This window comes from Tubulanus polymorphus, chromosome 11, assembly GCF_964204645.1.
Source record: "Tubulanus polymorphus chromosome 11, tnTubPoly1.2, whole genome shotgun sequence".
NCBI lineage: Eukaryota > Metazoa > Nemertea > Palaeonemertea > Tubulaniformes > Tubulanidae > Tubulanus > Tubulanus polymorphus.
Window position 1 is genome coordinate 11,599,207 of NC_134035.1, and position 23,655 is coordinate 11,622,861.

The 23,655-nt window shown below is 39.6% G+C and overlaps 1 protein-coding gene across 1 annotated transcript in view; it reads right to left on the reverse strand.

Moving 5' to 3' along the window:
- Positions 1 to 9,097: 9,097 nt before the first annotated feature.
- Positions 9,098 to 23,655, reverse strand: part of LOC141913058 (uncharacterized) — a 61,482-nt gene continuing 46,924 nt past the window's right edge. Inside the window, exons 12-21 of the mRNA XM_074804501.1 lie at positions 18,952 to 19,129; positions 18,368 to 18,433; positions 17,841 to 18,053; positions 13,385 to 13,397; positions 12,202 to 12,314; positions 11,230 to 11,399; positions 10,414 to 10,499; positions 9,861 to 9,912; positions 9,487 to 9,624; positions 9,098 to 9,262 (exon numbers count right to left, since the gene is read on the reverse strand). Coding sequence (XP_074660602.1) covers positions 9,164 to 9,262; positions 9,487 to 9,624; positions 9,861 to 9,912; positions 10,414 to 10,499; positions 11,230 to 11,399; positions 12,202 to 12,314; positions 13,385 to 13,397; positions 17,841 to 18,053; positions 18,368 to 18,433; positions 18,952 to 19,129 — 1,128 coding nt within the window. The 3' untranslated portion in view covers positions 9,098 to 9,163. The remainder of the gene's footprint in view (positions 9,263 to 9,486; positions 9,625 to 9,860; positions 9,913 to 10,413; positions 10,500 to 11,229; positions 11,400 to 12,201; positions 12,315 to 13,384; positions 13,398 to 17,840; positions 18,054 to 18,367; positions 18,434 to 18,951; positions 19,130 to 23,655) is intronic.

The window sequence follows — 23,655 nt, forward strand, 5'->3', positions numbered from 1 at the left end:
TCCGTTAGTACGGTCTCAATTTCAGCCACCGTTGACAAGTCACGGCGTGCTAGGTCTGACCAATCTGAGAACAGAAGAATCCGGTGATATTTAACACCGTGAGTCGATCTTTTCTCGCGAGATAAGTTACCGTCGCACTTATCCAGCACTCCACGTGCTTTTGTAGCGGTGCATTTCCCCTTGTCTTCTTGTCAATCGAGAGGAGTACCTTAAGTGAGAATTTTATCCGTCGGGCCTGTTGTTTGACTCTGTGAAGGGTTCGCGACAATCCGCAGGTTACTGACGACGAGGACAGACTGGCGTCAATGGTGTTTCATTGCCGGCCCGATTTCATCGGCTACCTGTCAAGCCGAAGCCTCCATCAATCGGCCGATGGCGTCCGCGCGGTGATCCGATGAGCTTCGCCTGGCTTTGAGGAATTCGGTACACGTTCCGCGCATACATAGACCGACGCGACGAGAGAGTTTTATTTCTCGACTCAAATGACAAGAGTGGCGGACAATATATCATATTTACAGTGGAGTGTACATTGTGGCCGTTACACAAGGCATTGCACTTAAAGACGATGATGTGGGCAGAATGTACTGAAACGAGTCGCTTTCGAAAAACTAGATTTTCACTTAATCGTGAAAATTGTTAAGCAAAGCTAAGAATCCTATGCGACCTATGCGCGCCTATTGGGGGTTACTTCATGATCACCTTTACAAATATAGCTGCTAAGCAGCGATAACGGGTTTTATGCAGGCTTGCACGTTTAAAAGTAGCCCGTATTCTAGCGTTTATGTGATATCAAAAATAGATTTTCTTACATGACTATCAACTGTTATGTTACCAACTGAAAATGCCACTTAATACTACTTTCTCGAAAAATAATATCGCCATATTATCATTTAAAAGGTCTTAACTTTGAAATAAACATTTTCTTGTACATTTAGAAGTATGCCTTTAAGGTGCCCGGGGTTCAAATAAATCCTGCGAGCCGAAAAACTAACGGAATAGATCATGCCCTAGTTTTACCTTTAGGAAAAGTGTCCAGAAAAGAGACACGTACATGAAAATGCTGATAATAATGAAGGGAATAACAATAAGGTTTTTGCAAAGTAGCAGAAAACCCTAATTATTATTTTCTTCGGGCTATGGTCTCGTTAATCTCCGTGATAGAGATTTGGTAAGGGTGAATATTGTAGAAGTTTGGACACGGAGCAACACACATTTTTATCGATAAGGCGAAATGGAAAATACTAGTAGACTGTCCGCATTATGCGACATGATTAACGGCGACGACTGGAAGGAATAAATTGACTCTTGAAGCTGATGACATCTTTCCCGTCAACAACATCGCGGAATCAATAGATCTCTCTCTCTCCCTCTCTCTCCCTCTCTCTTTCTAGTTTTGAGGTTCTCCATCGCAACGTACTAAACAGCAAAAACAGCGAGCTTTTATGCGCGGTTCTCTGATCACCAAGCGAACAGCCAATTAGTCTTGTAATTAGACCCGATGTGGTGCAGAGTCGGAACAAATTACGATTGTGCCGATGACAGAATTCGTGTCAACGACGTTTATTTTAGCCGTCGCGATATGACGATGTGTCGTTAATAACGACGATTGATTCCGATGACTTCATCATCCGCGCGCGCCGGCCGCTTTATAGCGGTTTTATTTTCAATTGATAGTCGCCACCCAGTTCTTGTCCGATTATCGGGTAACAACGTGATGGAAAAACGTCTTCCTAAAACCAATGTGCAGTTTAATTCTTGCCGTTGGGTTCATAATATAGAATCGTCTTCTAATATGAATGACGCTGGAAACGAACGCCTCGGCATCTGTTTTCTCGAATTAACTTGCTCCGGTTCGTTAGTTCCTCGGCGATATTGATGAGGCCATGGGGCGTTGTCACGAACTCGGAGTCGTATGCAGATAACTGGGGCCTCTCTAGGATACCGATGAAAAAATCCACTATTATGAAGAAAAACTAAGAAAGTAGTGACGTTTAGATTAGATTCATATTCTATGAGCCATTTACAAAACTAAGAGAGTAGTGACGTTTAGACTCAATTCTATGAGCCATTTTTAAAATGGTTGGCAAATGCCTCATAGAACTGAGTCGAAGCATCACTAATCTCCTTTCATTTTCATAATTGTGAGTTTTTACTGTAATCGAGTCACTTGTCTTTGGAAATCAACGCCTCCACGATATGCGGAACATGTTCCTGCCTAGCGATAGTGTGGTGAATTGAAGCAGTGTGAAGGACCCGGTCTGAACACAGTACCGACGAAGCAAAGTGCTTCCATATTCGATAGAGGACATTTTAGTAACGATTCTACATTGACCATTTAAATCTTTGCTCATGTGGATAAGTGGAAAGAAATTTATAACGATTCTGAAGCGTGCCCCAGCGATTAGGAAATATTCTGATGAATACAGACGAGCGGGGCTGCACACGGACGGAACAGTTACAAATGATGGATGAACCAAACCAATCTTCACCAATGACTATACTGTACAGTGGGTTCTACTGATTCATATTCAGGATTCATTCAGTATAGTCGATCGTTCCGATCATAAATGTTCGCTTTTTCGCTATTGCTGTTTCGTAATACTTGCAGACCGTTGTATAGGTCTGTTGATACCATCCAGTGCGTGAAGGCGTCTCTAAAATATATCACTGCAGTACCGCGCAGTAGCCGTGAAACGAAGTTACCCGTGTCAACGTTAATCACACACATAGAAGTCAAATCAACAAACCAGTTAGTTTAGTTATAGCCACTTGTCGTCGGCCAATAAAGGAGACTTTGGGAACTGCGCATGTGGTTGAAGCGATCAAAGCTAGCTAATTAACCCGCCCGGTCGATCAGCGCGCGACTGTTGAAGTACTAGGTCTTTTATCCGCAACGTAAACGCCAGCCTATCAACGCGGCTTGAGTTACTGCACGTTGACAATAGGCGACGTACAATTATTACTCGAATCATATAAATATTTGATTGGCGTCGCAGAGTTTATTTTCCTAATTCGCACGTTTACGGCGCGACGCAGTGCCGTATCGATAACTAGTTGATGAAGTGCGCGAAGGATCAATTAGCAACTTGGAATTCGAATGAACGGCAAACTTATATTATTACATACTATATCGCCTTAGCTTCGTGCGTGTATGATATTAATATTCATTCCTTATATGCGCAGTTATTATAGCTGCGCATTAGTTGAGAACGGATCGAACTTCTTGACGATCCTTTACGATCCATATAAACCGCCGGTGAGTAATGATTAACGGTACAGCGCCGTAAGCCATCGTGAGATACGGATTTCTCAAAAATGGTCGGTCTTCCCGAGGCTTCTGTCACCCAACATATCCCGCCCTCCCTGGAAGGATTCTTAAAATCTAAAAACAACACCAATATGTCACCAAAAAGGCGCAACACTTTAAATTGTAAATATATATTCTATTTTTGGACGAATGGAAGCGGTGGTCCCTTGCATGTAGCCCTTGTATGCATTGGTGGTGGTGTTGTCGACGCGCGCTCGGGTACTGTCGGGTACTGTCGGGTACTGTCGGGTTCTGTCGGAAGCTCATCAACCAGATTACACAGAAAAAGCTACATGCGTACTTGTACAAGCCCATAAGCTACCGTAATTTCGTTTCCAAATTTCACTGAGTTTCACCTATCACTACTATTCTAGAAAACCTATTCACCCAGCTCAACATTGCCACCAATAGGTGGCACATGTTTCGCATCCCGGATGTCATTCCCTGGCCACTTCCGGTAGGTGTCGGCGTCTGGCTCGATTTACCGACAGTGGAACTTCATTACGTCGGCGCGCGCAAACACACCGAAAGATTATTTCAAACATAATTAAAATATTTGAATAATTAATCAGTATCGATGGTTCGAACGCTTGACGTTACGAGTCACGCCAGTAAATACAGAGAGTAAATGGTGCACATGTGATCGATCACGGTAGAGAGACTAATTTGACCGCGCAGCTCGCACACCTGGCCGTTCCCAAAATAATGTCAACAAAATATTTCTCCGCTACATTCTTTGTTCTTTTATACGACGACTGTGATGGTGAAGCATGCTGATTTAATTCATACAGACACGATTACGTGAGGCCTCAATTATATCCAAAAAATTGTTTTTTGCCTTACTGACTCGTGGTGATGCTTAGATACGCATTAAGGTTCAGTTCCACAGTAAAGCCCAACGCACACGGCACCGATGTTTTTTGTTATGCCGTGTGCGGGGGGGGGGGGAGTAAAACAAAACGCCGAACTTAAAAACGTTTTTCACTAGCAAAAAAAACGTTTTCTGAAAAACGTTTTCTGTTTCGGCGAAACAAATGTTTTGCCGTCTGCGTTGGGCTTAATGAGTAAGAGTTAGCTCTAAGAGTTAAAACTAGTTCATTTTCAATGAGTTAACTCAGAGTCAAATCTTAACTCACAACTGGGGAACTGGGTCCTGATGTACAATTTGGCGTTGTTGGAAGAATACACCTCGAGCCAAACACGTACGTTACAGGGAAACATGGAAACTGGAAACAGAAACATGGTTCCGAGCGTTTCCCTGTGTGTCTTGTGAGTTAACGAGAAACATGGTTTCGAGAAAAAGTTTTTCCGAGATGAAACATATTATGATTTCGTGTTTCGGTGTCTTCGGGCTTCCCTGTGCGTGTGCGTTGGGCTTGTCGTGTGCGTTGTGCGTTGAAAACGAATGTTTCAAAGGGTTTTGCACTAAAAAACAATAACTAATCAGTGCGAGCTTCGAATATGACGCACGCAGCACGTGCTGTAGCCTCCGTTGATCTCGGCTCGTTATCTATCGGCTTCGCGCGGACTTGCGTTTTCCCAGGCGTTTTCACAGACAAATAGCTGAATTATTCATGGGCGCCCAATATGGTCCTCGGCGCCGTCAATAGCCGCATCAATTCTTGATTCGTTTCTTACATACAGCGTTGAATTGATTGTAAATACGGCGTTCGATTGTTCTACGTACAGGACCGAGCAGATTACACGCGGCACACGGAGAAAAGTCAGCCATTCATTCGCGATTGATAATTACCACTAGCGATTCGAAACTTCGATATGGCGTTTGTATAATTTACGAGCCTATGTTTTAGATGCGCGGTCGGTTTGGTCGTGACTCGATCGGTCGAAGTGGTCGTCGTCATCAGATTTGTATAGAAGTCGTCTCGGTCTCGTCGTGTCGGACATGAATTCGTAAAGCGCTTTATAATCCATGCAGATCTTCGTGTAGCAAACGCACTTCGTTTCATTGATCTTAACGTCTATGTTCAAGTTCAGATTTGAAATAATTGCCTCAGACATTTTTATAATTTTTTCGAGCACAGAATACGGAAAAAACCGTTGGCAGTTATGTATTTATCACTTACATTGCAGATTTTTTTGAAATATATGAGAATATTTCGATGCACAACCTGGCTTCATGTGGCTATCTGCCTTCTTCATGAATACTGCGAACTTTCGTAAGGTAATCAGGTCTTGCGGATCAGATACATATGTACATTTTCTTACATTTGGGAATATTGCTACTTGTTGCGGTATCGTCTTCTTGAATCTTCGAAGAAATCTGATCTTTTCAAATCAATGTCAGATGGTGCATGATCTTCTGGAACTTTCCGATGATTTAATTCCACAGTTCTGTTGAGTTAAAATTCGTTTTTTGTATTCTTACAATCGGAATTTACTACCATGATTAATATGACACCAGTAGTTTACACTAAACACAGTAGCTGATGTTTTTTTTCGTAACGCTGTCCAGTGTATGACGTCAATAAACCAATCTCGGAGACAATCATCATCGACTGTGTGACTTTCCACTAACTGTACAAAATAGGCGATTTGAAACATCAGTTCGTTGAGTGGCGCATTGCAACATTTGGGTATAGAAATTCGCTTACACATCTTGTTCGGGCGAAAGAATGAGTTTACCTCAATATGATGCCCCATAGTAGACAGAAGATACAGTAGAATAACATAGAGATATTTCTACCAAATCTTTATTTCACCTTCAAACACAATTGAAAACAGAATGTAATTAATGTCCAAGAACAATGCCGTTTGTGATATGTTTACTTTTTCGTCGAGAGCGCCCACTAGAAAATTGTATCGTGTTCATTCATCGATTGCTTTCCTCGAACGTACAAACTTGAAACCTCACGTCTCAAAACGATATATGCCTTTAATTCGAGTCGAACGCACAATACAACTCGCTGCACTGAAAACTTCTCACAAGTCGTACGACTCATGAAAAATTCAACGCCGTCAAATATCAAACCGTTAAACAAGAGGTCATGTAGCCAAGTGCGGCTTTTTATAAGAAGGTGGGCTGTTTGATTTGCTTTTGACTTGCCACGTCACAACTCTTTTAATTGTACTCCAGCATGTCTCGTAACGCCGGCTTTGCAGCGCTAGTCGCATCAAATATTCATGCGCGCCGTGTACAAGAGTAAAGCCGAAGTATCGCTCTTGAAAGTCGTTAACCAGTCCGCGATGACAAGGTGGGATTTCACGAACGATTGTAGCCGATATCTTCAACGATCTGAAAAACATAATCGTTGCTTCGTAAGATAATGTATGCAATTTATACAGGTATCGTATCTACTCGCCGTGGACGAGGTCTACGCTCGCACAGTAGGAGATGACGGTTGGCGAGGTTGCACTATCATGATCATGATCTTCACGCGATCGAATTTAGAATACAGGTTCACGAAGAGCAGTTACAACGAATGAGAGTAATTCTAGCGAATTTATAAACGCTAACTGGAAATGTCAACAGCAAAACATTCATGCATCTACGATTCTATAAATGTCAACCGTATCTTAAAAATAATGTTTTTCCAACAATGAATATATGTATTACCGAAAGGATCAGTAAAACTCTGCGATCATCCGTGTTCGGTCATTCTAAAACCGATAGTAATAAAATCGAAATAAACAAAACTAATGCAAGATATGAATTTTCTAATTAGGCTACAGGACCCGGTTCTACAGTTGTTGGTTAGAATTAACTCTGAGTTAGCTTTTGTCCGTAGGGACAAATCTAACCGACAACTATGGAACGGATTTGGGTTAAGGGATTTGAGCCTAGGGTTGAAATTTACCCCACAACTACGGAACCGGGTCCAGAGTAGCAAAGGAGGATTTTCCGTTTCGGTATTCATAAAACCGCATTTCTTACTCAAGGAGGTCATATAATGGAAATATCGACGATTCATATCAACCAGTGCTGCTCAAAACGATCAAGTATGACATGTAATTTATATACTGGACTTTCACTTTATCTAATGTGGAATGTTTATTTTTGAATTTGACCCATTACGTGAATATTGTTCTCCAACCATATACTGGAATTTAAAAAGTGTGGATTTATGGATTTTGACTGTAGCAAATACAAATACCAGACTTGCAGAATGGAAGTAACAGCCTGGATGGTTGATAACGATCTTAGGGAGTCCAAAACGCATTTTGTCTTTAGACGGTTATTAAATACGACATATATACACTATATGTCTATAAACAAGCTCAAGTAGGACTTATCCTCGAGAGAAAAAACGTCGCGAAATGCCACGCCCGGTTTAGAACCGATCCAAAGAAAGATGTCTGACGGTCGTTTCTAAAAGCGTCCAGTCGTTCCTGCATAATACGTGAAATGAACAAGAAATCCTTTAAAACACGATGTACATTTTATTAACACGTTCTACCAATCATTTATGATATAACAACAAACGTAGAAAATACTGAAAGAATTTCGGTGGCAGGTAACAAAACGAAACACCCGAAATGTTGCAAGTGTTTTAACTCAAAAGTATCGAGTATATCTTACAGACAACTCTAGTGGCCTCGCAACTCTTTAAGATTCTTTAAACGACTAACTGTGGCTCGCTAATCTACTGTCATTCATCAATACAATATAACTAATCATCTTTTTAATACGTAAAATATTTTCCAAAGGATAACTAACTGTAAATGTAGCGGTACAACAACCCGCAGTACCTATAGACTCTCTCTCTCTCTTATCGAAATCGTAAGATACTGACTCAGTGATTAACCAACAACGCTTTGAAATAAAGTCTAAGAGTAAATTAAATTACAAACAATAGAAAATATGTCGTGTGAGCAAAGTATTTTTCATATTCATTACAGATCAACAACAGACACAATATTCCACTTCAGTCGACTAGAAATAACTCGTTTCAACACCCGCAACAAAAACGACTGTAATATAAGTCATCATTTTGTACTTAGATAAACAATCTTTGATACTAGAGCGGCGTGTACACTTGAGAACATCACAATAACGAAACTCGGAGCAGGGTCGGTCAACAACTCGTCACAAAAACGAAATTATAAATCATCGAAAACACATCCTCCCCCGGCAGGGATTCGAACCTGATGGCATCGAGATTGCCACGGCACGAAACCCTGCCATAATCGACCGTGTTCGTGCCGTGGCTGAGTGTAGCGATGCCATCAGGTTCGAGTCCCTGCAGAGGGAGGATGCGAAAACAAAACACGAAATTTAGTTAGCGTTCACGACGCGTTGTCCGCAGGGATGGAATTTTAAATGTTACTTTTGTTCGGCATGCTACCGCGGAGTCAACGATATCCTGGCGGTGACACAACACGCGCGTGCGCACGCGCATACACACACACGTCATAAATGCTTCGGAAAATACTGACGAAAATAAAATATGAAACCAAATTTTTGGCACCATACACGTATCACATGCCGGGAAGAGGTATATACCGCGAGACCGGGGATATCCACAGAAACCATAACCAGCACAAACGGTCTAGAGTAGTTGTTGTAGTATAGGTGGAGCGCATTGAAAATTACATTTTCAGCGCCACCGAAAAGATTCAAATCGAACCGTTACAAAGACGTAAATCCAATTCAGACGATATTGCATGTGATTCAACACGGTAGAATACGGCGGTAGATGATACACGACAATCCAACAAACAACCGTCACTTCTCCATATAGTTTACTATTCCACCTTAGAATTATCTCACAAGAAACATACTGCATAGCCTATTGTATATACTGAAATAGTTTACTTTTTTCGCTATATCACATCTCGGGGACATTCATTTGTACAGTTTTACGACGAACTCGAGTGCGTTGTTCTCTAATATCGGTGTCACACTTCGGCCAGATATTTCCTGGGACATCGAAACGAACGGCCTCTCGATCGAATCGGTATTATGCCTTGTTCTTCTGGCCCGGTTTGTATTACGATCTGAAATACACGAACAGATTAGAGAAAATATTTTCTGGCGGCTTACTGGAGCCATGCCGAGTACAAAAATGTGAAAGCTATTTTTTTGCGAGAAAATAAATATTTAGGGCGAATAAACAAACCCGAATCAGTTACCCACGGGAATAACCCAAAAGACGAAAATTGCTGTTTTTCACAAGAATCAATGATCGCTTTAGGAAAAGTAATTCGACCTGAAACCTCACCTGGTCTCTCAATAACTTGGTCCCGTTTTCACCGTCACTCAACTGGACGCCGCTCGTCACTATTAGAACTCTGTCGCCTTGTCGAAGTTTCTGCACATAAGACGCCGGAAAGAAGCCGATCTTACCATTACACTGGCCCTACGAATACATTCAGGTCTTTAACAACTTTCAATTTTTCAAGATTTCGATAACGTTATGTAAAATTCAAACATAACGAAAAATGTTTTTCTTGTGATTTTCATTTCGATTGCCGCAGAAGAAATTCTATGGCATTTACGCCTAAAATGCTCGTACTATATCTAACAATTAGGTCATCTATCGTCTAGTATTATATCATTTTTCATAAGATGAAATACAAATAAACTATATCTTACCCTCCACCAGTCTGGATCGGACGTATCAGTGGCGCTTACCCTCCAGCCAGGTCTGGAAAAACACACGAGATAAGTGAATTACACGATGAAAACAAAGCCGAAAGCCAAAATATATTTGTGGTCGCTGATCGGATCGGGTCAAATTAAAAAAGACCACGTTAGGCTAAACAAAAATGATACCGTGTTTCTCCGCAGCGGCCGGGTCATTTTTGTAAAATATGATAAAATTTATAAACAGTTCATTTCTATAGCGGCCGGGTCTGTTATGGTAAAATTGATCACGATTTAAAAAAAAAGTAATGTATAGGGTAGATAGGTGGCCGGCCGGGTCAACATTTAAGCTCAGCAGAGCGGAGAAACAAGGTATCAATTTTTTTTGGCCTTAAAACGAAAAGCTGGTTTTGACGCGGCTTTAAAACGAAAGGTCAGTTTCAACGTGGCATTTTCGTGTTATTAAAGAAATATCGAGAGTCATATTTCATTTTTCACATTTTTCCCCGAATCAGCCACCGTAAAAATCAGATATTGCCAACACCGTCGAATCTTGCCGTACCGGAAGTCCAAATCGTCTTTTTCTCTTCCTTTGAAATGGTATAAAGCTACGTACAGATTGCTTGGAATATGTCGCTTCTGACTTTTCTGCAAGTAACAAACAACAACAGAAATCACGATTTTGCAACCGAAAATCATCACGGTTTTTCAACCGAGGACCGAGTTCTGCAGCTCTCGATTGACATTTAACTCAAGGGTTTAAACATCGGAAGTAAACTTGTTTGGTCAAACTTTCAACCCAACGCACATAACGCAGGGAAACACAGAAATAGGAAAAATGTTTCCGGGCGTTTCCCTGTGTCGTGTGCGTTTTAATACGAGAGACGAGAAACATGGTTTCAAGAAACAATGTTTCCGAGAGCGAACATGCTTCATTCCGTGTTTTTCGTTATTCCATTGCGTCGTGTGCGCTGAGCAGAACTGTAGCACTGGGTTTTCGGCTTGGACTTCAGGGTCCAGTTCCACAGTTCTGAGATAAGATTTAACTCCGAGTTAACTCATTGAAAATGAACTAACTTTAATTTAGAGTTAACACTAACTCACAACTGTGGAACTGAGCCCTGGTTTGGAAATAGACGAGTGCCGACTATGAGTCAAGTGATCTCACCATAAATGGACCGTGTGTTTATTACGCAACTCGTATTACGTACGATAGAGTAAAAGGAAAATCGTTTTTTTCAAAACGTATAAATCAAAACGCGCTCAAGATAGCAAGAATTTATGGTCTTTTCAGACGAACATTTCTATTTCATCTTTATCAGCGAATAAAGTTTTTCGTATCGCGTTTATCTGTTCATAATTCTCTTTCTCGACTTACCGGTGAGAGATTCTTCGGTGATTGATTCGGTGATCGGTGGTGGTAGTTATGTCTTAATGGGTTGAGTTTATCCTCGGCTAACGCGTGGGAGCTCACTTCCAGCGAACTGGCTCGTTTACTGCTGTACCGACGCCTACGGAACGTCGGGCTCGAAGTTGTGGCGGAGGTCGCTACGAAAATATACGAGAAAAAAGTCTCATTTCTACATCCATTTTTACAAACAGTTGATAAAGGTTGAACATGTTTTTGTTTTTATAGATTCCGTTCACAGAAAGCCCCCATGGTAATCGATTTAAAGCGATTAAACCGTACTCAGTCGAGATGACCAATGCGAAATATGTAGATCGCTTATATTCACGCAAAACCTTAGAGAAAATTGACGACGAGGCCATCATCTTAACTCGAAATTAATATCAGCTGTTCAGCGAGAGCGGCGAAAAAGTTTCGCTATAAAAAAGGACACAGCAGGCCTGCATGAAACCGTAACTCATGAGAAAAATGTTGAAAAGATGTTTCGATACTCATGGAAACAAACGAGATTGAGGTATAGACCTAACCGGGCGGATCACGTGTTATACAAGGCTGTGAGCGCATGTGAAACGAACACAAACTGTGAAGTGAGTGAGAAGTTCAGTGAAGAAAACGTGATGTTATTGTTATTGCATCACAACTGAGAAAAGGAATGAATAGGTAGAAACACAACCTTTAAACGAGGAAATCGAAAATTATATTATACGGAACGCCTCATTTTTACGATAGAGTTAATACTACTAGCGTCACAGGGGTCATATTGGACGTCAAACACGTCCAGTATGACGCATGTAAACGATATGTTTGATGCGCGAGCATGATATCTAGAATTATAGTTAAGCATGGCTATAATAAAGATTAGAATTAAGGGTCTGTAAAATCATCTATGTTTCTACTGAAAGAAGAATTTCACTAGCGCTAAGTGGGAAAGGCAGAACTTACGTTTCTTTTTGCTGTTGTCTTCGTCGATGGCCAGTAATTGTCGCGGGGTTTCTGGATTGTCTAACGAAAAACTCTTCATTCTAATGTTCAGTTTTTTCTTCCGCCGGTGCGGGCTGTGCGGAGCTAAAATGGAACGACGGTAAAAAGAATGAAAAAAGCTTGTATATAGCGAGGAAAAAAGAGTTCGATGAAAGAAATAGAAAATAATGAAGAAATAGATTTAACGAGGAAGAAGAAAACCAGTCGAGCCTTTTTGATACATTACATCGTATACCCTCGCCGGGATTCGAACCCGATTAGCTCTTGCAAGCTACGAGCGTTCCTTCGTCTGGATCAGAGCAACTGGCGAATATACCGGGTAAGACGTGCAACGAAACTGAATCCGAGAGTTTACAGAAGCTTTCCGAAAAATGAGACCAACTATTACGAACAAACGCCGTCATTTTTTAAACAATAATAATGGGTTTTATTCAAATCTCGCATGAAAATCTCACGAATACTTTTACGTATAACTTCTCCATAAAAAACAAAAAATCTATGACGCTGATCGGGCGAACGAACATTCATTTATAAAAAAAGACCAATTGAATTAGAGAAATTATCGAAAGCAGGTGGGTCTGTGTGTGTGAAATAAAAGCAGTTTCGAAAAAATACTAAATGTCATAGATGCAATATCGATCTACTACGGATAAAGCCGATCGGAGGATGTACATATATATATATATATATATATATATATATATATATATATATATATATATATATATATATATATATATATATATATATATATATATATATATATATATATATATATATATATATATATATATATATATATATATATATATATATATATATATATATATATATATATATATATATATATATATATATATATATATATTCATATGTAAATATGTAGCGCTAGGAAATCTGAGGGGAACAATACATTGAAAGAAATACGAGAAAAATAATACAGCAGAAATAATATCAAAATATTAATCTCGAATTCACAAGCAGCTGAGACCCAACGATATCGTTTTATACGGAGGAGGGATATTTCGCTAGTTTTAGCCTCCGCGTGTAGAAAGTACTGCGTCGGCGTCAGGCTGAAACATTCTACATTTAGATATCAGTTTAATCGGCTGAAATTTGAATTCCTATTTGCAAGTTTAAATACGATATAGAATGTACTGAATTATATATATATCTGTGCGGTGCAGGGCTGCCAACCTCTAAAAAGTGCTATCAGTGACAAATTGAAATTTTACGGTAATCAACAGTAAGACCCCGATAACATCTTTCATATTTCTGTATGCATCAACCAAATCAAATCAGTATTTCTCGTTATAGAATACTAACAAATACTGAAAATCTGGAACAGTTGGCAGCTCTGGGAGTGTATTGCATGCTTGGTATAGGTGTGTCTATAGCAAAAAAAACCGATCAGACATTTCATCACATTTTACCTTACAGAAATACAATCGGGGACATCACAAAAACAGTGTCGAACATAAAAAAGAGTTATTCAAACATGAAAAAAATATTTCATTTACAAAAATCGCGGTAAACGTTCAATACGCGTAGTGTAGTGTTCAAATGAAATACGATACAAAATGACGAGTGAAGGTAGACGATTCGACGATCAATATTAACTAATATCACAGGTACTTTATGCAAATAAATCATTTGTACACGAAACAAGAAGAGAGAGAAAAAAATGAATGAATCAAAATCGCCATCGAAGGATGAGGAAGGTTCGGTTACAGTTCGCTTTGTGTCGGTGGGTTGGTACGTATAACACGGTTATCATACAACAGTTTTCGACTTAAAAAATTATCTTAAAATAGAAATTAACACATGAAAAGTTGTTCTAATTACATTCATTAAGCGCTTTATATACGCCAGAATTCTATATTGAATAAGATTACTACATTAGGATTTTGAACAAGATTACTACATTAGGATTTTTCTCTAAGGAGCACAGTCATTACTTTCGTAAAGGAAGCACGGCGCCGTCAAAATCGTACGCGACAACGAATCGAAATGCTTTTAGGCGTTTTTCCTCATTTCGGGCATTTTCGAGAATGACTCTGTGAAAAATGATTATATACTTGAAAATGAATATCGTAAGGGAATCTATTTGATTTTTGAGCAGTTTTCGGCGTTAATGGACACGAAATTGCGGCGTTTTATTACGTAACGCTACGAAATAGAGATGAAGATGTCCGAGTTAGGTGAGGTTTACTGTGTGGCGGTTATCCAGTTTAATCGCCTAACTTCAAAAAACGGTTATTCTCGCAATGTGGTTCGGTTGAATAACGCAATCAGGCATCTTCATACCTTAATGAACTACGCTAACTATCCATAACCCTGAGGTTCTTCATAAATCCGATTTCTTGAACTTTCTTTTTAAGGCGCAGAGTTTAATGGTGCAATGGTACAAGATCATTTTCTGTTTCCGCCCCTCATCTATGGAATAGTATACCGAGACACATAGGGCTAATGCATATATCATCAGTTGAGGTTTTAGAGAATACTATCTTAACTAATTTCATATCTACTAATCGTGACAATTTCATCTATTGTCGTAAAGAGCTTTGAGGTTGGCCTTAATCCAAAACGTTGAATAAAGAAATAAATAATCATTATATCAGTATTTCAATAACAAAAGTGCGATACTCGAAAACTCTCCGTCAAATACTCGAAACTTTACTGTTCAGACAACGGAATTAGTATCGCGCGTGCAAAAATCTCATAAGTTGGAATTTGCGACGTGACACAAAATGATGAATAATGATAATGATTCGTCGGTTCGGGGTATAGTTAACAAACATTGTCGGGAACGGCGGCTTCGGTTAGAAGTATCAATAAAAGTACATATCATGATTAATCATATCGATAATAATTTTACTTACAATTTGATTATTATTATTATTATTATTAGTTTAGTGAGAGAGATTAAATGGACGATAATGCGATGGGTTTTATTACTATCATAAGACACTAAACGACGACGTGAAATATCGATGAGAATAAATTAAACGTTACTTCATTTCAAACAGTCGCAAATCATCACGAATTATCTGTATAGATGAAATAAACATGTCGGGTTTCCGTGGTGCAGTAAAACGCTGTATCGTACTCAGTCAACGGGTGGTTAAAACAAGTCTACAAATTGTGCTCAATCTTTGGGCTAAGGGTTTTTATCGTTACACAATACACATTTTATTAAGGCAGCAGCAGCAGTTTTTGTTGAAAATTCGTTTCGTTATATTTTTGTTTTTTTTTCAAATTCCGCACACACCACCTCCGGTTCTCTCAATCGAGTGCGCCATATCTGTAGGCAACACTATACGGGGGCCAATACGAACTACACACGTGTCAGTCACACGTAGACACAGGTGACTGAGCCAAAAAATACTCAAATTCCCAGTCGGACGCACGCCGATTCTCTTCACGGGCTGTTGGGACTTTGCGGTTCCTTCGGCATGGCTGTGAAAAGAGCAGAAAAAAACGAAAACGTTTGTATATAAAAAGTGAGAAGTGCACGATTAACAACGTCTAAAACAGGTGATTCTATATAATACGCATAATGTGTTTGTGCAAACTAACCTTGATAATGACATAACGCGCGTTACCGGAATTAGCCTGATATCATGAAATATAGCATGGCATTTTTCGGGAAGTGAGCTCGATGATTGCGGTCAAAATTTTAGTCATTTCGACTCGTACAGAGTTAAATTCTTTTCGGAAAAAAAATTTTCATATCGGACATTGATGATTTCGTTACACAACATCAAAAGCTCATGATAGACTTTAGGCGAATTTCACTGGCGCATTTACACATTAAAAATACGTACTGAATCATGTGAGCATTTTGATGGGCAATTTATTCCGGCGAATCAGTCTTGTGCACCGCCAGTGTCAACCTTGATCAACCGCCGAAAAATTCGCCTATAGTCACATCACGAACTTAATGTAAACCGCATCAGGCTATAGTCTCGATAAAAGATACTTCTGTTGGTCGGCTCCGAGTAGACCGGGAGAAGGGCGTCGGACGTTTTTTTTTTCAATTGTGGAATATTCCGGTAACACGGTTCTATTCAAATCAACTCAATATAGAGATCAATATAGGATAAAATACTTCGAAATTAAAGAATATCAATCACTTCTGAAACACATCGTGATTAAAGAAAATACGTAAACTCAATTTCCACAGTAATTACGTATATAATAGCGTATCGTCTAATAGAATAGAATTAAAAATAGTGAAATACTATAGTTTTTACTGATCTAAACAGTGTGTTATATACGGGTTGATTGTTTTAATCTAATTCTAACTTAAGATGCACTTAAATGATAAACCGATGCTTACAATAGATGTCAGGCGTGGATCCAGTTGGCGTTTTGGCCCTTGGAAGTTTTCCATCGGATTATTTATTTCAAGATTTTTATACTTTTCAAAGTACAAGGCACATTTTGTGTACATGATATGACCAGGCAGTGTCTAAAAACGCTCAGAATGTATGATAATGAAATACACGAAATTAGAAATGGCTTGCGGGATGACCAGCAGAGCGTCCACCAATTTGAAAATCCTGGTTCCACCCCTGAATATCACATCCTTATAGTGGATACAATAAGGAACGTCGCCGTGCTCGCTATATATAGAATGATACAATAAGAAAATGAACGTGCAAACAAACAATCGAACGGACAAACGAAACGTAAGATAGATTTTATATAAAAAGACAGAATATCAACGCAAAAGCATAAAGCGCAGCAGAACATAAGAAAACAAGACCCAGTTCCATAGTTCGAGTGAGCTTTCAGACAATTTCAAAATTCCTACCCGATACACTCGAATCATTACCGAGGAAAGCATTTTGGAACTGGCTCCTATTGACATGGATATAGGGAGTATAAGATATATAGTTTTGATATAGTGTGCAACATAGAAATAAACGGGAAAGGGTAAAATTTCATATTGAATATAAATTCGTTTAACGAAATAAAAGACAGCCTCTTCAATGCCGTTCAAAGGATCCCGAAGTACTACTGATGAACAGGCCTTGCAGCAACACTGCTCCTCGACTGACCCGACACCCTTTAATGTGTATTCGTTGAACAAATATCCGTCCGCTTCAACCAAATACCTTTTAGTGGAGACAACCGACAGCGACCTTCCAAGAAGCGTTTTCCGCAAAGAACGTATAAGAAGAATATATCGATGGATGTATTTACAAAGTCACCGAGGATGGCGCAGAGAGAGAGAGAGATAGAGAATGAGAAAGATAAATAGCGAGCATTCGTGTCCATCGCGTCGTCTTGTCATGCATAGGTTGACATGCTATAGTCACGCTCGTATATATGGTTACAAAATTCATTATGAATAGTAGCCCGTTTTAGCAGCAGCAGCAGCAGCCCATTTTAAACAGCCAAGGAGCGCGCGATCGTCGTGTTGACCAAACGCCAACTGTGTAAGGCGATAAATAGCTTAGTAATAGCTTCAGAGTCGAACGAATCAATTTATAATATACGCATAAATCATAAAATGGTGCACCGACCACATTCCACGAAGCAATTAACACATGCTGTTGAAGAATGAATTTGCACTGCATATAAACGCATACCTGACGATGGGCTTGAACTTCGCGAACTCGTTTGACTTTTCACGTTCAGACTTTCGCTGGTCGCCGACGCCGCCAGATTCGTCAAGCCGAGATCGGACCGTCGGTGCACAGACTGTTTCGGACTAGGACCTGAGATTGAATGGTGTTTGCCCTGACCTTTCGGTAGATCGGCTGCACATTTGAGAAGGCTGTAAACGGGGTCTATCTCTTCTGCTGCGGGCGAAAGAAAATAGAAAAGGAAAACGCGAGATGTATTATTCTTATCTATTATTACATGTGTGCGCGGTTGCTTTCGGTGTAATAGCAAACCAGCAAAATGTACATGAAGTGTTTGAGAAATTGCGGCAGAATAACTTAAAGCATGCGATAACATAAATATACACGGCGTATATGTATTTTCCATATTTTCATTGAATACAGTTTCCTGTCAATTCTCGTTTGGAAAAAATATTTCAAATAATCGCTCTAGCGGTTTCTTATTATTGGCCAGAAAATAAATGAAAACTTCGGTATATAGAATCACTTACGTTCTACGGTTACCTCTTCCTGCGGTGCTTCTTTAGAATCGCGGCGTTTCAGGAAGCTTTTGCGTCCTCCCGTGGTCTAAAAAAAATAAAACGGGTTAAACGTATCCATCAAACTCCATCGATATATTACTTTCATTTGGGAAGCCATCAGTTTTCCAGAAAGGGTCTACACAAGTCGCGAGACGGTCTAGATGAAATTTAACGGGAAAGAAAGTCTCAAGAATCTATTTCGTACGTATTCTCTTAACGTCAGAAATTTCAGGCAGAAGGTATCTAAATTATTAGAATACGAGAAATCCCACAATAATTAAGCCAAAAATGCAAAGTTCTTTAACAGAAATGAATATATATTTGAGCGACGATTCGGCTAAAAACTATTAGCCATCATCAGGCGTACTAATGGCAGTTGATGATGATGGCCTGATGATGGCTAATTGTTTTTAGCGGTAACGTCGCTCAAATATATACATATACATTTCTATTAAAGAACTTTGCATTTTTAGCTTAATTTGTGGGATTTCTCGCGTTTATTCATCATACGCGGATATTGTGTATAAAATCCACTCTTCAAATACTTACACTACTAACTTTTGCGCCGCTGTATTTATCTGTAACCTGGTCCGTGGTTTGTTTTTCTTTTTGGTTTTTCTTGAGACTCTTGAACGCCTTCTTCCACATACCCTTGATAGTTGCTCGTTGGTCCTTCTTCGATTCGCGATCAGTCTCGACGTTACCATTTTCTTTCGGCGAAAGAAGTTCGATCTGCGAGCGAAAAAAAAAGAGAATGCGACCGCACGTTAGATAAACATCTGATCCCCACATTAATATGAAATTGAATATGATGAATGCCGTTTTTATTTTTGAATTCAAAACCGATACAAAGAATATTTGCACGAATCTTTTTAAAAAAACTGAGCGAAATATTACCGTTCGCGTTTTATACATTTTTGGTAACGTGTGAAAAAAGAATACATGAATAGTTAGCATTTCGCGAAGACCACCGGCGTGATCTGTACATTTCTCTAAGCGCATTTCAAATCTCCGGGAATTAGGCTAGAAAACGGTACTTCGTTTCTCATCTCCGCTGAGCTTAAAAGTTGACGCTGCTGGCCGCATATCGAGCCTGTACATTACTTTTAAAAAGATCTCGATCAAGCTAATAATAAAAGACCCGGCAGCTATAGAAATGAACTGATTCCAAATTTTTCACAAATGTGACCTGGCCGATTAGGAGAAACAAGGTATGATTGTTTCTAGCCTAAAAATGAACTTTCACAGAATGACTTAGCACGTCATTAAAGTTTTCACATTCAGTTGAAATTAGTTCCCTTTCCAATGACTATGATCTCTCGAAGTAATGTCTTAACTCGGAACTGTAGACCTTCCAGATCTGGATAGGATAAACAAGGTATAATTGTTTCTAGCCTAAAAATGAACTTTCATAGAATTACTTAAACAGGTGATCAAAGTTTTTACGTCATGATCAGTTAAAATTAGTTCCTTTTCCAATGACTATAATCCCTTGAAGTAACATCTCGGAACGGTAGACCTGCCAGATCTGGATTTCCAAGAAAACTACGGCGTTGATTAATTAGCGTTACAGACAGTTCAATATCGAGATCATACGACAGAAAACGATACATACACGCGTCGATAATGACCGTATTCTACGGCGATTAGCGCATCTTCTAATACTGTACATCTTCCTAGCGAAAATAATGAAGCGAGTATGGGTGATTTTCGATTTCTTTCAAGCCTTTGTGTTGCAGAAATTTCAATCGGGTTTACGAAGCCGAGATATACATAACTAACTCATCCCATTAGTAGAGCTGCGTTGTTCGCTATAATGTTTAATGGAGCTCAACATAAAACGAACGGTATTAAATTGCATACAACACATACACAGCGACTTAGAGTGCGGAGGCTAAAATAAGCGATCGTCTAAAAGAGTTACTGCAGATATTGCTGTTGAGATGGTCGGATGACTTAAATTGAATCCATTAGGATTTATCATTTGCAATGAGCTACTAATCCTTCTGCGTCGATGCGGGGAGAGCGATGTAACTGATAGTGGTTTTCAAAGTGGCTATTCATTCCCCGGTTTTATCTATTAAAATCCGAACAGCTCAGATAAGAGTATTTTGATATCCTGTTCTACGAGTCGTTTCACGTTGCGTTACATCTAACGGATCTAAGAAATTTTTTTTTTTCAAAACTTGCATGTCATTAATAATTCCATCAGGTTTGTTTAGTTTCACTCAATGCTAGATGTTGCGTATCTAACATTATATATAGACGCATTCTTAAACCCATATAAATACCAGCAGGACAGAAAAAGCATTGAAGAAGAAAAAACACAATAGAGTTTTCCGTGAAAGTCCCCTGATAAATCACGAACCTTCCAGCTTTCAGACTCGGCAAGCTTTACATCATGCCAAAACACATTTGGTTGTGCGTAAAAATGATAAAATGTATATGACGCACAGTCTGCAGATATTCTTGCTATGGAAACGAACCCATAAGACGGGCAGATTTCGGGCCGAAAAATGTTCAATTGCGTCATAAAACAACGACAGATTTATTAGCGAAGGGGATGGTGGCGTGGGAAGTTTCACCGAGTTGCTGGCGCTCACAGCTACAGATCCACTGCGTACGGAGATCAGCGGCGAACGCTGAAAACTATCGAAGTTATAAACGCACGAACCACGTGACGTAACGTGTTGATGGAATCGTGCCAACGACGAATGAGTGGCGGCTCTGCAGAGAATAAAGTTGCCGTGATATGCATACGTATATACCATCATTTTCTATGAAGTGGTTTAGAAAGGTGTGTAGCTTAAAGGTTAATAAATTTGAAGCGTGATACGTAAACCGACTTAATACAACAACATCTGGATGACGTTTAAATTAACGAGTTCAGGAATGATTCATTTAATAAGCGATGCGTTCACCTCCTCTTGTTACACATTCACGCGTCATACGCGCGACGACGTTGTTTATGAATTTCCAAGGTCTGGCAAAATTTTCGAATCGCCGATGGTTTACCGCCGACAATCATAAAACTACGATAAAGCAGAATTCCGAACATTTACCGCAGAATCGATCGATGTTAAAACAGTTCGGTTCAGTCAAAACAGTATAAACGTTCTCATCAATCAGACAGGCGTTGATATTCGAGTATAGATTCTATAGTTTTAACTAATAGCGCCTTTCTGCTCGCGGTTAGCTTCATTTAAAACTTGTATCCTCACAATACAGTCATCCGCCTGGTTGAAACCCTCATTAGTTATATACACATTGAATAAATGAGTTATCGAAACATAGATTGTAGATAGACTTGTACATATTTGACCACATACTAGTGGTCATATACTGGACCCGATTTCACAGTAGCCGAGGCTGTATTTAGCATAAAGCAGTTGCACCGCAAATGAAAATAGTGGAAAAACTGCCCTTTTTGCAAATATTTTTATATCCTATAGAACAGCCCTTTTGGGGTTTCTCTTAACCTCCCCCCCCCCTCCACAAAAGAAAATTCAAATGCAAGGCTCGCCCCTAGTTGGCGGTTAAGTTTGACTAAAAAGTTAAAATCAGTTCATTTCCAATGTTTTGACTAGAGAGTCAAAGTTAAACCGAGAACCGGTGGGTCCCGGTTCGATGTAGCATACAAGGAATATAAGATAACATAATTAGAGAGGGAATAAGAGATGATAAGGTATTACGGGGGCAAATGACCATAATATTGATCATTTATCCAATTTGTAATTGTGACTCTCAACTCATCATTACTCATGTATCACCTGTCCAATAGCAATATTTAAAGATAACGGTTTCGATGAATATCATTCGTTATAATTTAGTTTCTAGAATTGCTATTCTATGCAAATAGATATTGTATTGATAAATTCATATTCTGATGAAAATACAGTGCATTATGATCTATTGTTACTTCGTTCGCTAAGAAAGCAGATATTCCAGAGGATCCCGATTTCCCAATATTTTCCCAACCGTTTCTTTAATAAGAAGGCTAGAGGGTTTAAAGTCTTTAATATCCATATCCACCAAACACCAGTTTCATTTTTTTCTCATACCAACTACAGTTAGCTTTCGTATCAGTAAAGACTTGTGTTTTGAGTTGGGATCGAAAACGTTCGAGGGTTTATTCGTTTTACGGATACATTTTCCTAGGAACCTGAATCTTTGTCAACGAACATCAAAGCATCCGATTTTTACGGAAGCTAATTTGGGACTTATTTGCTTTCGTTGGAGCGATAATCGCACCCGTACCTTCAAACTGTCCTGTCTTTGTAGTAACATCGGACGCGAAGTCGATTTCAATATCTGACAATCGCAACAACAGCCGCTATCCAACGTATACGGCCACATACCCATCGATATATCTCGATTAATTCGTCGATTTTATCTATTACGAATGCACAAACACATACACAAAGGCGGAATAATAGATGAGAGGGGTTTCGGGGGCACTTTTCATACGGATGTCTCCATCGTGGTTCGATTTCAGTTTTATCGACGTTGTCATTTGATCTCGGGAGCTATATTTATACTGAATACACGATGAATCTAATGATTGTCACCACGCGCTGGTTTCCTAGGATCGCTATCGGCGCGTTCTCTCTTCTCTCATCAGTTTCCGTTTACGGATTTGCGTCGATAATCAAGATATAAGATGTCCGTATCGATGTTATACGTAACGATTTCTGACAAGAGAAACCCCGATCGGTCGATGACCGCCTTGAAAACCGAACGCGCTGTGAGTGACGCGTTATTTTTCTTCGTGTATATTTTTTCGTGTATATTCAGACGGAATATTGGAAATCTCCTGGCTGCTGCTGCTGCTGCTGCTGCTTCACCGTCATCGGTGGTGGCATCGCCATTTTTCCATCGTCATATCGAACGTCGTGACAAAAGATTCGTCTGGCGCGATACTTGATATCCTGATCAACGAGCGTCTGTAATAACGTCGAGTGAATCCTGTCGTCTCAGTATCGTCAACGACGAACGAAATGTCAAAGAGCCGCGACGAACTAAACACCGGAACAGTGAAAAATCGTCGGTATTCGGTAGATACGTTTATGATAATCCCGTAACGTCGAGCGTGTTTACACGTATTTCAAATTTCTACCGTCGTTCGGAGACAGACGACCAAAATGTCAGATCTATTATACGCAAAATCGATCCGCGACTGGGTGTATTTTTATAACTACGATAAGAGACACCACTCGCTAATGAATTCAAACTTTCAGAACACGCCGAGATATATCCGA